General features: G+C 36.4%; 1 protein-coding gene across 1 annotated transcript in view; it reads right to left on the reverse strand.

Moving 5' to 3' along the window:
- The window catches only part of RSPH3 (radial spoke head 3), a 24270-nt gene continuing 11748 nt past the window's right edge, over nt 1–12522 (reverse strand). The window contains exons 6-11 of the mRNA XM_041732530.1: nt 8138–8279; nt 6334–6479; nt 5158–5361; nt 3423–3585; nt 1282–1368; nt 1–497 (exon numbers count right to left, since the gene is read on the reverse strand). Coding sequence (XP_041588464.1) covers nt 190–497; nt 1282–1368; nt 3423–3585; nt 5158–5361; nt 6334–6479; nt 8138–8279 — 1050 coding nt within the window. The 3' untranslated portion in view covers nt 1–189. The remainder of the gene's footprint in view (nt 498–1281; nt 1369–3422; nt 3586–5157; nt 5362–6333; nt 6480–8137; nt 8280–12522) is intronic.

Genomic DNA, 12522 nt, shown 5'->3' on the forward strand with positions numbered 1-12522 from the left:
TTTTCATTTTTAATTAGTTTTATTATTTCAACATATTTGATTTGCCCAGTCCATTAGACAAAAAAAAAAAAAACATGTTGGGTAAATACAACATAATTTCCATAGGCTGAGGGGACCTGCACATCGTTACCTGATTGCTGGCACTGCTGCCTGGCTGCTGAGTGGTCGTGGCTCGAGAGTTCCCCTTGGTTATAATAGTTCTCTCCCTGAGATATTCCTTTCTGTTTGTTCATCGTCTTCTTCTTCCATAAGCTTCCTTTCTTGGGATGACACATTCTCCATATACCTTCTGTCGCTTGGTGTTCTTTGCAGGGAGTCTCTGGCCTGAAGTACCCTCTGTGACTGTGATGCACTTTGTTCATGGAATTCATCACCCATCAGGGATGCTCTCATTGCTCCGGGGCCACTGAACCCATCCTCAGACTGCACAAATGGAGGCTGGTCCTCCTTATGCTCATACATAGCCAGTCTCTTCTCGACCACCTCACGAATCAACACTGAAAAATTAGACGTGCAAAATCACTGTGATTGTTCATATTTGACTAGTTATAATGATGACTTACAGATGCATATAAAGCACTCCCTAGGCCTCAGCCCTTCCCTGTATCATTTTTATGCAAAGTCAGCACATTTAACTTCTGTGCCACTTAATGCATTTAGTATGTATTATAGTCAATGCCTGTTTTAACAGAATATTATTTATAAAGTAATGACAAAAGGTATTAATTCTGATCAAATTATATAAGAATAAAAAGTATTCTTGAGGGTAAAAATTTGTGCCTTTGTTAATATAATTGACATAAAGAAATTTTAAAAATGAAACTGTAAAACTTAACATCTTTCTTCTATTTATTCTTCCTGCTGAAAAATTTCAGAAATGGCTTTTTTTAAAGAATTTATTTTAAAAAAAGGATTTTATTTTTTAAAGTAGCCTCTACACGCAGTGTGGAGCTTGAACTTACAACCCCAAGATCAAGAGTCCAGTGCTCTACTGACTGAGCCAGCCAGGAACCCTAGAAGTGATTTTTCTTCTTTTTCTTTTTGAGAGAGAGGGAGTGAGAATGAGACAGACAGAGAGCAAGCACACTTGTGAGCACAAGTACAGGGGTAGGCAGAGGGATAGGGAGAGAGAGAGAATATTAAGCAGGCTCTACACCCAGCATGGAGGCCGACAAGGGCTCAATCTCATGATCAGAGCCGAAATCAAGAGTCAGATGCTTAACCAAATGAGCCACCCAGGGACCCCCAGAAGTGACTTTTAAATAAAATAAAAGAGCTTACTGTCAAGCACTGTTCTTCCCACCATATTGTATTCCATGGTTTTGTCAACTTCATTCATTAGCCATGGAAGGAATCCTATCTCAATATCTGTAATAAAAAAAGTTAATTTCATTATAATCATTATAATGATTTTTATGGATCATTATAGATAGGAAGAATCTGTGCTTTCTCCCTAAATGTTGAAGATTCCTCAACACTGTTTTCTTTCTTTCTTTTTTTTTTTTAAGGTTTTATTTATTTATTCACAAGAGACACACAGAGAGAGGCAGAGATGTAGGAAGAGGGGGAAGCAGGCTCCATGCAGGGAACCTGATGCAGGAATCGATTCTGGGACGCCAGGATCATACCCTGAGCCAAAGGCAGATGCTCAACCACTGAGCCACCCAGGCGTCCCAACACTGTTTTCTTAATACAAAATGTCACATAGACTTATATAGCATTACTTTTGCCACATTCTCTAGGTATATTCTGGTCCACTTTCTTTCTATTGCAATAGAAATAGTATTTTCCAAACTATGAGGTTTTCCTTGAAGTCCAGGCCTTTGGCGCCAACTACACAATCTGAGGTGTGTGAAGAAGGTAGGTAGGTAGGTAAGCTGGGGAGTGGGGAGGAAGATGTGGGTCTGGGAGCAGGACTCCAATCCAAATCTGGAATTGAACCAGGCTGATAGAAGAAATGCCCCCCAACTGAAGCCCAGGGCCTAGGATAAGCTGACCAAGTATCAGGGACAAGGGTCAGAGTATTTGAGAAGGCTAGAAATGAGTCAAAAACTAGGTGCTCCCATTAGTGGTAAGTTTGTTCAAACTGAAATGGAAATCTACTCCATTACAGGAGCGTTTAAAAATTATGGTCCATTATAATATACATTTTAATGTTTCAAAACAGCTTTTTCTTTGGGGGGGGTGGTGGCATCTGTTACTTTTCAGTGGAGTGTCAGTAGAGAGTGTAATAGAATATGATACTCACGACTAGAAATAATTTCTTCTGAGGCACGAATCTCATTTCCAAGCTTCTAAATGATCTGTAGTTGACTTTTTCAGCATTTCATGAGAGAAGAAAAGGTTGCCAGCCTCTGTGTCTAACAACAGAGGTCTAGCTAGACCCCAGTGGGGTGGCAGGACAACACGGAAAGAATACTGGATCTGGGCTCAGGGTCTGAGGCCTAATGGCTTCCCTGGCTGTTTGGGAGAAGGCATTTTACTTTTCTGAGTTTCAGTTTCTACTTCTGCAAAATGGGAATTAATCTTCCCTATCTACTCAAGGGTTACTGGGAGGATCAAATGCTATCATGCATGGAAAATACTACATAAATGGTAAAGTACAATATAAATGTGAACTAATAATATTTGTGTGTAATCTGACCTCTATGTATGTGTACTGAACTGAATATGTAGTCAGGGAAAATTAACATCCCTAAACTCTGCCCCATAATACTATTAGCCATTTGAAATAGGACCTGTATACAAAAGCAATGTGGATTTAAGTGCTTTTGAACTTGAGGAAGGAGGGTGAGGAACAGCAAGACTTACCCTTCATATGGTGGGACTAGCTGAGGGGGGTTCTGGGCGGGTGCTCTGAGAGGGCTGACAGGTATGAGTTCTCTAAAGGCAGAGACCAGGTCTCCTTATTTTTATCTCCACACCTAATACAGTGCCTGGGACAGTGGGAACACCTAATTAAATGAATACATGACTTTCATTGCTGCCCCCAAAGGGTTTTTGAGTGGAAAAGGAAGTCAGCTGAGAAAAAAATTAACAACCACTTACGTACATCTTATACATATCATGTTCCATACGTATTATGACATTTAGCTCCTAAATAATCCTCATTTCAGCCTGAGGAAATTGAAGGTCATATGGCTGGTTGATGATGAAACTGGGACCCAAATTCAAATTTTTGACATCAAGTCTATATTTCTTCCTACTATCCGTCCAATAGTAAAGACAAACTGACATCCAAAATCAAGATCTTTACAGTATACCTCTCATTAGTAATAGTTCTTACTTAAAACAACTTAATTGACTTTAAACATTTGTTTTAAGGATAGTTTCCAACTCAGAATAAAAATGGGCATGGGATTACTTGGAAGAATTCAGAGGATGCCTATTGTACACAGGGATCTAACAACACCTCCACGAACCTCGTTCGATGGGATCATAGAAGTAGCCACCGTCCCTGAGACTGCCAAACACGGACGGGAGGAGGTCCGCCAGGTAACGCTGTGCAAACACCCGAGCCGCAACCTTCTGCGAGGTCTCATTGTGCTTGTACACCACCTCCCACTGCTGTTGCTTCCGACGCTCCTGCACACAGAAAACACCACCGCATATGGTTACATAGCTGTGAAGTCCTCCCCAAACTCTGAATCTAGTGAGTGGGAGACTCTGGACACATATTTGTATCAAAAAATGGACAGCAAGGAATCTATTAATGGTTCATATTCTTTATAAGGATTTTAATGAATTTCAGCAGCTCCTGGGTATCGAATTCAAAAAAAGAGGTGGTAAGATTCATCTTCTGGTCCATTTTTAAGTAAAATAATTTCAAGATGTATATATTTGTATGGGTAATAGCAAAGAATAATAACAGTTATATGTATTTGTAATTAGTATTATCATAAAGTATAATTAATATGAAAATTACAGTTGCTCAGACATCTTCAGTTAAAGAACTTGGGTGAGTTGTTTCATTTGTAATGCTTCTTTGAATTCATTGAGCTCTGAAACTTAAAAACCTCTCTTTTGTTGTTGTTGCTTCTTGTAGACCACAGTATATCTATAAAGCTAATGAACCATCTTCTCTTCTCCCATGTGGAAGTGGGAGCATTAATATAGTTTCATATGAAGTCTGTTTTCAGAGTTTAAGCAAATATAAATTTAGATGATTTGTATTCATTATTTTCATAGTATATTTCCTAATAGTAAATAAACAAGTAAGTCTGCTTTGATAAAGATTTCCCTGATTTTTTCAACAAAGCTAATTTTGCCACTTTTCACATTTGTAACAAATAGTCTTGCATTTACATAATCTCTACCATAAGCCCTATACCCTATATCCTTTACACAATTAATTATTCATTTTGGAGAAAAATTGAAAATTTCATTAGGTATTGAGTAGAACATCCCAACAACTAACCTATTCTGTGCTAAAGTCTAGTAAGTTAGACTCTGTGGGACATTATTTGAACTCTTTACATATTTAGGCACTCCTACATAATTTATCCATTCGGTGTCCAATATAGGGCAACAATTATTTCCAGACCCAGAAAGACCTTTAAAAACCTTTAGAGATTACTGAGCCTCGTATTTCCTAACTGAAGGTTACTGGCATATTTTAAAAACTAGATTCTAAAACTTTTCTTATTAAAAGTTCTAAAAACCTGGAATATAAGATTATATTCTATAATGAAGTTCTGGAGGATCCCTAGGGTATAGAGAGGGGCCTGGCCACTGAGAAAAAGATCCAGAATTCTATCCAGATCCTTTGCTTTTTCATGCCACCTATTCCCAATATACTCCTCCCCTTTTCCCTTACACTTTTTTTTTTTTTTTTTTGCTACCAATTTATGGCAAACCAATAGATTTCCTTCACTAGAAATCTTGGTATTGAAGAATGTCTTTCAGTTGGGACATATGTAATTTATTACATTTAGAAACTTTTGGAAACTCTATTTAGGTTCATTTATGTAAGCTGGTATTTAAAGAATGTGATTCTGTGCATGAAAGATCTGTGATCTACAGAAGAGGAGATAACTGAGCTATAAGCTTGTTTCTAATGTATCTGCAAAGATTAGCTCTATGACATACCACATGTAATTCAGAACATAATCTGTTAAAAATAGTCAAAGACTAAGAAAGAAAACTCAAATTCTATACTTTTTCTTCTCTGTGTCGTCTCTCTTGCTCTTCAAGTCGCTGAACTTCAGCTAGTTCCACATTGCGTAACTCTTCATATGCATACTGAGTGGCCCTCAGGTTAGCCAACTCTTCTTCTTCCATTACTTCCAGAAGAGACTGCTCAATGGTCTTCCCCACCAGAACTTCTAACATTGGTTTTACTTCCAGATCAAAGTCAAAGAGCTTAAACACACAAAACAAAGCAAATGTAAAGTTTTAATCATGAACCAAAAGCTCAAAGAAAAAATATCCAGAAAAGCAGTAATGACAGGGTACTATTTATTGAGGATCTTCTGTGTGCTAGACACCATGATGGTGCTTTACTTATAGTTTCCAAAACTCAAAATAGCCCTGCAGGGCACACAGAATAGCAGTCAAAATTATAAAAAGACCTATGTAGTTATCAAAATGAACTTGATACTCAATTTTAAGATCAAACTCTGAAACCCAAAGGAAATATTCTTATATTTCTTATTTTTTTGCCCTTTCTACTCAATTTTTTACTGGTTGTTTTTGCTAACAGTTTGAAGAATAAGGAATAAGAATGAATAATGGGAATTTTGGTGATTTCTCTTTAGGATTTGGAGGCAAATATACCCTTCTATGTAGTCTGTGAAGACTTATTTTATTTCCCAATTTCAATAGCAGTTCTTTCAAGTTCCTTCAGGTAAGTCTTAAATCTCAATTACATCATTATGCACATAAGCATTGCCTTCTCTTCAGTTTCATAGACTGGCCTATTTGTGCATTCTGTATTGACATGAAAATGTAGTTATTTTAGGATTTTTTTTCTAATACAGAGAGATTACATGAAAACTATATAATTTAAAAGCAACTAGTAGTGGAATTTCTATCAGAGATACTATTTTTCTTTATTTGATACAAATTTACCTTGTATTGATATATTAATCAATATATCAATAAAAAAAATCAAAGTACATATATTCTAAAAATATTTCTAATGATTTTTATCTCTGATCAGCAAAGGGGAAATCAGAACATGGTATTTCAGTATAAAACTATTATAGGTATATTTCGAAAGAAATCCAGTAAGTAGAATCTTTCTGATTATGAAATGGTTTGTAAGCTTTTAGCTAAACCTAACTTTACCTATTTATAAAGAAGATAGAAGGAAGTCCAAATAATGTACTATACCTCTCCTTCTAGTATTTGGGTGGCCACATCTTTGCCAGTTTTGGCAGGAATAAAGAGTGGTGTTGGTGGTCTATCCAAAAATGCATCTGTTTGGCATTCCATATCAACTTCTATTATGCGGTCAGCAATTTCTTCAAGGTATATTTCTAAGAGAATACCATATACATTGAGTTTGAAATTCTGGTCTATTTCAAGCATATATGTGCATTGAAACTTTAGCTCCTTCAAAATAGAACTAAATGGATCAGAAAAGGAAGTGCTCAAGTGTGGGATTAAATTCATTCTTAGTACCTGTTGTACTAAGCATTTTTATGTATTTGGAAGACTAGAGTCAGTCGGACTAGGACATTAAAGGAAGGTTGAGAAAGCACTGAGCTTTGTACTTGAACATGGAACTAAAGAAGAATATGAAGCCTAGATGTGTGTAAGATGCAAAGTATAATTGGGGATGGAAAGTTAATAATCCATCTATATAACTGACTCCTAAGATAGTGAGTGTATAAAGATTTGAAAATTTCTGGATTTTTAAAAAATTAGGCATCATATCACTGTGCTACTTGATTATATCTAGGCTATAGATTATAAACAGATACATGAAGACAAATTTCACCTTAGGAATAATTTATGTGAGGCAAGGGCAGTGTGGTATCATGCAAAGAACATCAGAACTGGAGTCAGATGTTGAACATAGGACCTAGTCAAGTTACATCTTCTTAGAGCCTTAGTTTCTTTATCTGTAAAAGGGATCATAATTATCTGTCACAAAGGGTCTTTAATAATAAAGGAGATACCCAGGTAGAGGACTAGAATAGTCTCTGAGATATAGGAAAACTCAATACAAGGTGGCTGTTACTATATCACTTACTATTCTGATGGTATAAAGAAACAGTAAAATTTAGCTCCTGCAGAATTATGGCTACATTGGCTAATTACAGACAGACGCATTCTAGACGTGGCCTCAAGGTAGGGGTGGGTGGGAAAGGCATGGAATGGTTCACTTCCTTTTGCCCTAACCACCCAGAAATAACTGTTGCAGCCACTCACCATCTTGGCAAAGTGCAAGGTGATTCCTGAATAGTTACGTCAGCCTAAGGAAAACACCGAGCGTTGTCTGATTATCAAGATTCTGACAACACAGGTAAATGCTGTAGGTCCAGGAAAGCCTCCCAAGCTGAGAACAGCCAGACAAGTAGGAAAGCCTGTGGGGCCTTGGGGAGTATGTGCAGTGGAAGAAGAATAAAAAGAAGAGAAGAGGCTCTGGGGAAAGAGGTAGAGGACTCATATCTGGATGAGTTCATGCCTCTTAAAAGAGAAATAAAATGCCAAAAGAGAACTTGTTCTCTTCTACTCTAGGTCCAGCAGTGACTGGTGTTGGTGTATAAAAGAAAAAGTGAGAAATAATCCCAATTTGAGAAAAAAGTATGTGAAAAGGGCTAAGAGTGAATTAATGTGGCCATTAAATAAATAAATAAATTATTTATTTATTTATAAATAGAGACAGAGAGAGAAAGAGACAGAGAGTGAGCGAGAGAGAGAGAGAGAGAGAGAGAGAGAGGCAGAGACACAGGCAGAGGGAGAAGCAGGCTCCATGCAGGGAGCCTGACTTGGGACTCAATCCCAGGTCTCCAGGATCACACCCTGGGCCAAACGAAGGTGGTGCTAAAACGTTGAGCCACCTGGGCTGCCCCATAAAATTCATGGCATAACAGATACATAAGTAATAAAAAAGCCAAATGAAAAATGAACAGACTTAGAAAACTGAGCAAACCCAGGAGCCATGATGCCGGTGGCATGATCACATTACCTGTTTGCACATCCACATGCTTTCTGCCTTCCACAGGTTCGGGGGTTCGTGGTCTGAGCTGTTCTTGGGCTCGTTTTCTGGCAAGAGCCCTCCTCTTAGCCTGCTGCTGTCTCTGAATCTCTATAGGATCAGGCTGCCCAGGCTGAGTGAGAGAAAAGGCTTCTAAAATTTAGAAAATATTTTCAAAACTTTTGGAGCTGCCATTCCAGAAGTGATTCTTCAATAGCATAAAGGCATCTGTCATAAAATGCTTCCTGATTATCAGTGATTTCATGATTAAAATTCTATTTGAACTTTGTCAGGTAATTATAAATTTATCTGATGAAGCACATACATAACTTGAAAGTATGACTATTAGCTGGAATAAACAGCTGCAGAATCCTAATAAATTGTTTTTTCTCAGTCAAACATTTTTACCATGAATTCCTTGGATGCCTACTAACCTAGTATACTATATAATTACTCAGTTACAATACATTTTAATGTGTTGTTTAATGAATTGAAAAGCATTAGGATTTTTTAAAATTTGAATTTCATTTAAACAAAATTCCTGAAAAAATATATTAGCTCACAAAAAATATTGTCAGTCCAAACAAAGACCTGTCCCAGTGCACAATACAAGGACTAAAAATTAAGGACTAAAAATATAATTATTTATAGTAGTTCTGCAAAGTTTGGATGTCCTTAATGTCATATCTTTATTTCATCCTGTGGTCACTCTCTGCAGTTAACCTGTCTTATCTCAAGGTAAATATGAAAAGAGGGGAAATATGAAAGTATTTTGCATGAAAAAAATTTAATATTTAAAATTATAATTGTAAAAACATTTTGATTGAAATGACAATGTAATAACATTAAATCTTACTTTAATCCCATTTCCCTAATACAATGGCTATTGTCATTTAAATGCATACAGTTTTTCTGAAGTTGTGATATCATAATTTATCTTATTTATTTATTTATTTTTTTAAATTTTTTTTTATAATTTTTATTTATTTATGATAGTCACAGAGAGAGAGAGAGGCAGAGACACAGGCGGAGGGAGAAGCAGGCTCCATGCACCGGAAGCCTGATGTGGGATTCGATCCCGGGTCTCCAGGATCGCGCCCTGGGCCCAAGACAGGCGCCAACCCGCTGCGCCACCCAGGGATCCCTATCTTATTTATTTTTTTGAGAGAAAGAAGCACATGAGTGGAGTGTGGAGGGGTATAGGGAGAGAGATTCTTAAGCAGACTTCCCACTGAGTGTGGAATCTGCTGGATTCTATTTGCTAATATTTTATTGAGGATTTTTGCATCTACATTCATGATAGCTATTGGTCTATAGTTTTTAGTATCTTTGTCTGGTTTGGATATCAGGTTAATACTGATTACCTGAAGTGTTCCTCTTTTGTTTTCTGGAAGGGATTTTGTAAAATTGTGTAAATTGTATAAAATCAATGAGAATTTTAAAAAATGGTAGAATTTTCCAGTGAAACTATCTGGCCTGGATATTTATCTTAAATTAGAAATCCAATTTCTTTAGTATTATAGGATAATTCAGAATATCTTTTTCATGTTAGGTGAATTTTGGTAGTTTATAGTTTAAAGAATTAGTCCATTTCATTTAGTTTGTTGAATTTATATGTATGTTTGTAGTGTTCCATTATGATCCTTTTATTCTTTTAATAGATGCATAATCCCTGGCATTTGCTTATTTATTTCTTCTCTTTTACTTTCTTTGTTAGTCTTGGTAGAGGTTTATCAATTTTATTGATCTTTTCAAAGATAAAAAAAATGGCCTTTAAACTTTCATGGTGGCAGGATCTATGGTTATATCCCTTGACAGTCATTCTAGTATTTGCTAGTTGTGTCTTCTTTCTCTCTCTCTTTTTTTGATAGTCTTGCTAGAGGTTTATCAATTTTATTTATTTATTCTGAGAACCAGCTTTTGGTTTCATTGATTTTCTCTATTGTTTTTGTATACATCTTTAAAAAATATTTGAGAGAGAGTGTGCATGTGTGAGGTGGGAAGAGGCAAGGGGAGAGAATCTTCACCCAGACTCCCCACTAAGTGCGGAGGCTGAAGCAAGGCTCAAGTCTCAGGACCCATGAGATCATGACCTGAGCCAAAACTAAGAGTCTGACACTTAACCAACTGAGCCACTCAGGTGCCCCTATTTTTTTATTTTTTTTATTTTTACTTTTATTTATTTATTTATTTATTTATTTATTTATTTATTTATTTTGAGAGTAGGGAGAGAAAGAGAGCAAGTGGGGACAGGGAGGAGGAGCAGTGGGAGGAGGGGGAGAGAATCTTAATCATGGAGCCAGTTGCTAGGCTTGATCTCATAACCCTGAGATCATGATGTGAGCTGAAATCAAGAATCCAACACTAAGCTGACTGAGACACCCAGGTGCCCCTCTTTTTGTTTTCAATGTAAGTGATTTCTGCTTTTATCTATTATTTTCTTCCTTCTGCTTGCTTTGGGTTTATTTTTCTCATCTTTTCCTTGTTCATTGAGGTAGGAGCTTAGATTATTGATTTGAGGTCTTTCCTTTATTCCATCTCAGCACTGTTTTGGCATGAAACACAAATTTTGATTTGCTGTATCTTCATTCAGTCCTAGGTAGTCTTTCAAAATTCCCTTTAATACTTCCTCTCTGGATTATTTGGAAGCATGCTGCTTAATTTTCAAGTGTTTGAAGATTTTCCAGTTATCATCTATTATTGATTTCTATTTGAAATTTTGAGAGACATTATTCCATTATGGTCAGTGAGCCATACTCTGTATAATTTCAAATATCTTAAATATATTGAGATTTGTTTTGTAACCCAGGATTTTTTCTCTTGGTCAATATTCCACAGGTGCTTCAAAACCATATGTATTCTGGGGTGCCTGGGGTGGTGCAGTCAGTTAAGCATCTGACTTTGGTTTTGGCTCAGGTTGTGATCTCAGAGTCATGAAATGAAACCCTACACTGGGCTCTGCACTCAGTGGGGAGTTTGCTTGAAGTTGTCTCTCCCTCTGCACCCCCACCGCTATTCACGCTCTCTAAAATAAATAAATAAATCTCTCTTTTTAAAAGATTTATGTATTCTGTTGTCAGGTGAAGTGTTGTATAGATGTTAATTACAACCTATTGGTTGATGGTATTGTGTAGTTCTTTTATACCCTAGCTGATTTTCTAAGAGAAGGATGTTGAAGTTCCCAACTAAAATTGTGGACTTGTCTATTTCTCCTTTCAGTTTTAGCTTCATGTATTTTGAACTCTCTTGTTTGGTGTATATACACTAAAGACTGCTATATCTTCTTGGTATATTGTGACCTTTTTACCATTATGTAATGTCCTTCTTTGTCCCTGATAATACTGTTTTCCTTAGGTCTACTTTATCTGTTATTTATATATCTACAACTACTTCTTAAAAGTTAAAAGTCTGTATATTTTTTCCCATCCTTTTACTTTTGCCCTGCCTATATCACTGTAATTGAAATGAATTTCTTGTAGACAGAATACAGTTGGGTTATGTTTTTTATCCACTCTGCTTATCTGTCTTCTAACTGGCTTATTTTAGACCATTTACTTTTAAAACAACTATTGCTATGTTAGGGCTGTCTGCCAATTTACTTTTGCTTTGTTTTTCATTTTTCTGTTTTTTTTTTCTTTCCTTCTGTGAATTAGTTGTAACATTTTTTAGAATTCATTTTTGATTTATCTGTAATACCTTGACTATATCTCTTTGCATAGGTTTAAAAAATATAAAAAGGTTTACAGTATACTATGTACCTGGATCACAGTTAACATTTAATATCAACATTTTACCACTTCATGCGAAAGACAGAAACTTTACTTCCATTTAAATACCCTCATTTTCCTTAAAAAATATAATCATCTTAAATATTAATGTATATTAATATACATACATTAAGCACTACATCAGGTGATGATATAATTTTACTTCAACCATCAAATACAATTCCTTCATCTGAGAATGACTTGATTTCCCCTTTATTCATGAACAATATGTTTACTGGATTATTATTAGGGCTTGATAGTCCTTTTCTTTCAGGACTTGAAAAATACTGTGCCACTTTTTTCTGGCCTCCATTGTTTCAAATGAGGAACCCACTGTTATTCAAATGATTGTTCCTCTTCCGGTAATGTGTCATGTGTCTATAGCTGCTTTCAAGATTTTTTTTTTATCTTAGTTTCATTTTTTTAAAGATTTTTTATTTCACAGAGACAATGAGAAAGAGAGAGAGAGAGAGAGAGAGAGAGAGCAAAAGCGGGGGGGGGGGGGGAGCAGCTGAGGGAGAGGGAGAAGCAGACTCCCTACTGAGCAGGGAGCCTGACTTGGGGCTATATCCCAGGACCCTGGGATCATGATCTGAGCCAATGGCAAAC

This window comes from Vulpes lagopus, chromosome 2 (genome assembly GCF_018345385.1).
Source record: "Vulpes lagopus strain Blue_001 chromosome 2, ASM1834538v1, whole genome shotgun sequence".
In the NCBI taxonomy this organism is placed as follows: Eukaryota; Metazoa; Chordata; class Mammalia; order Carnivora; family Canidae; genus Vulpes; species Vulpes lagopus.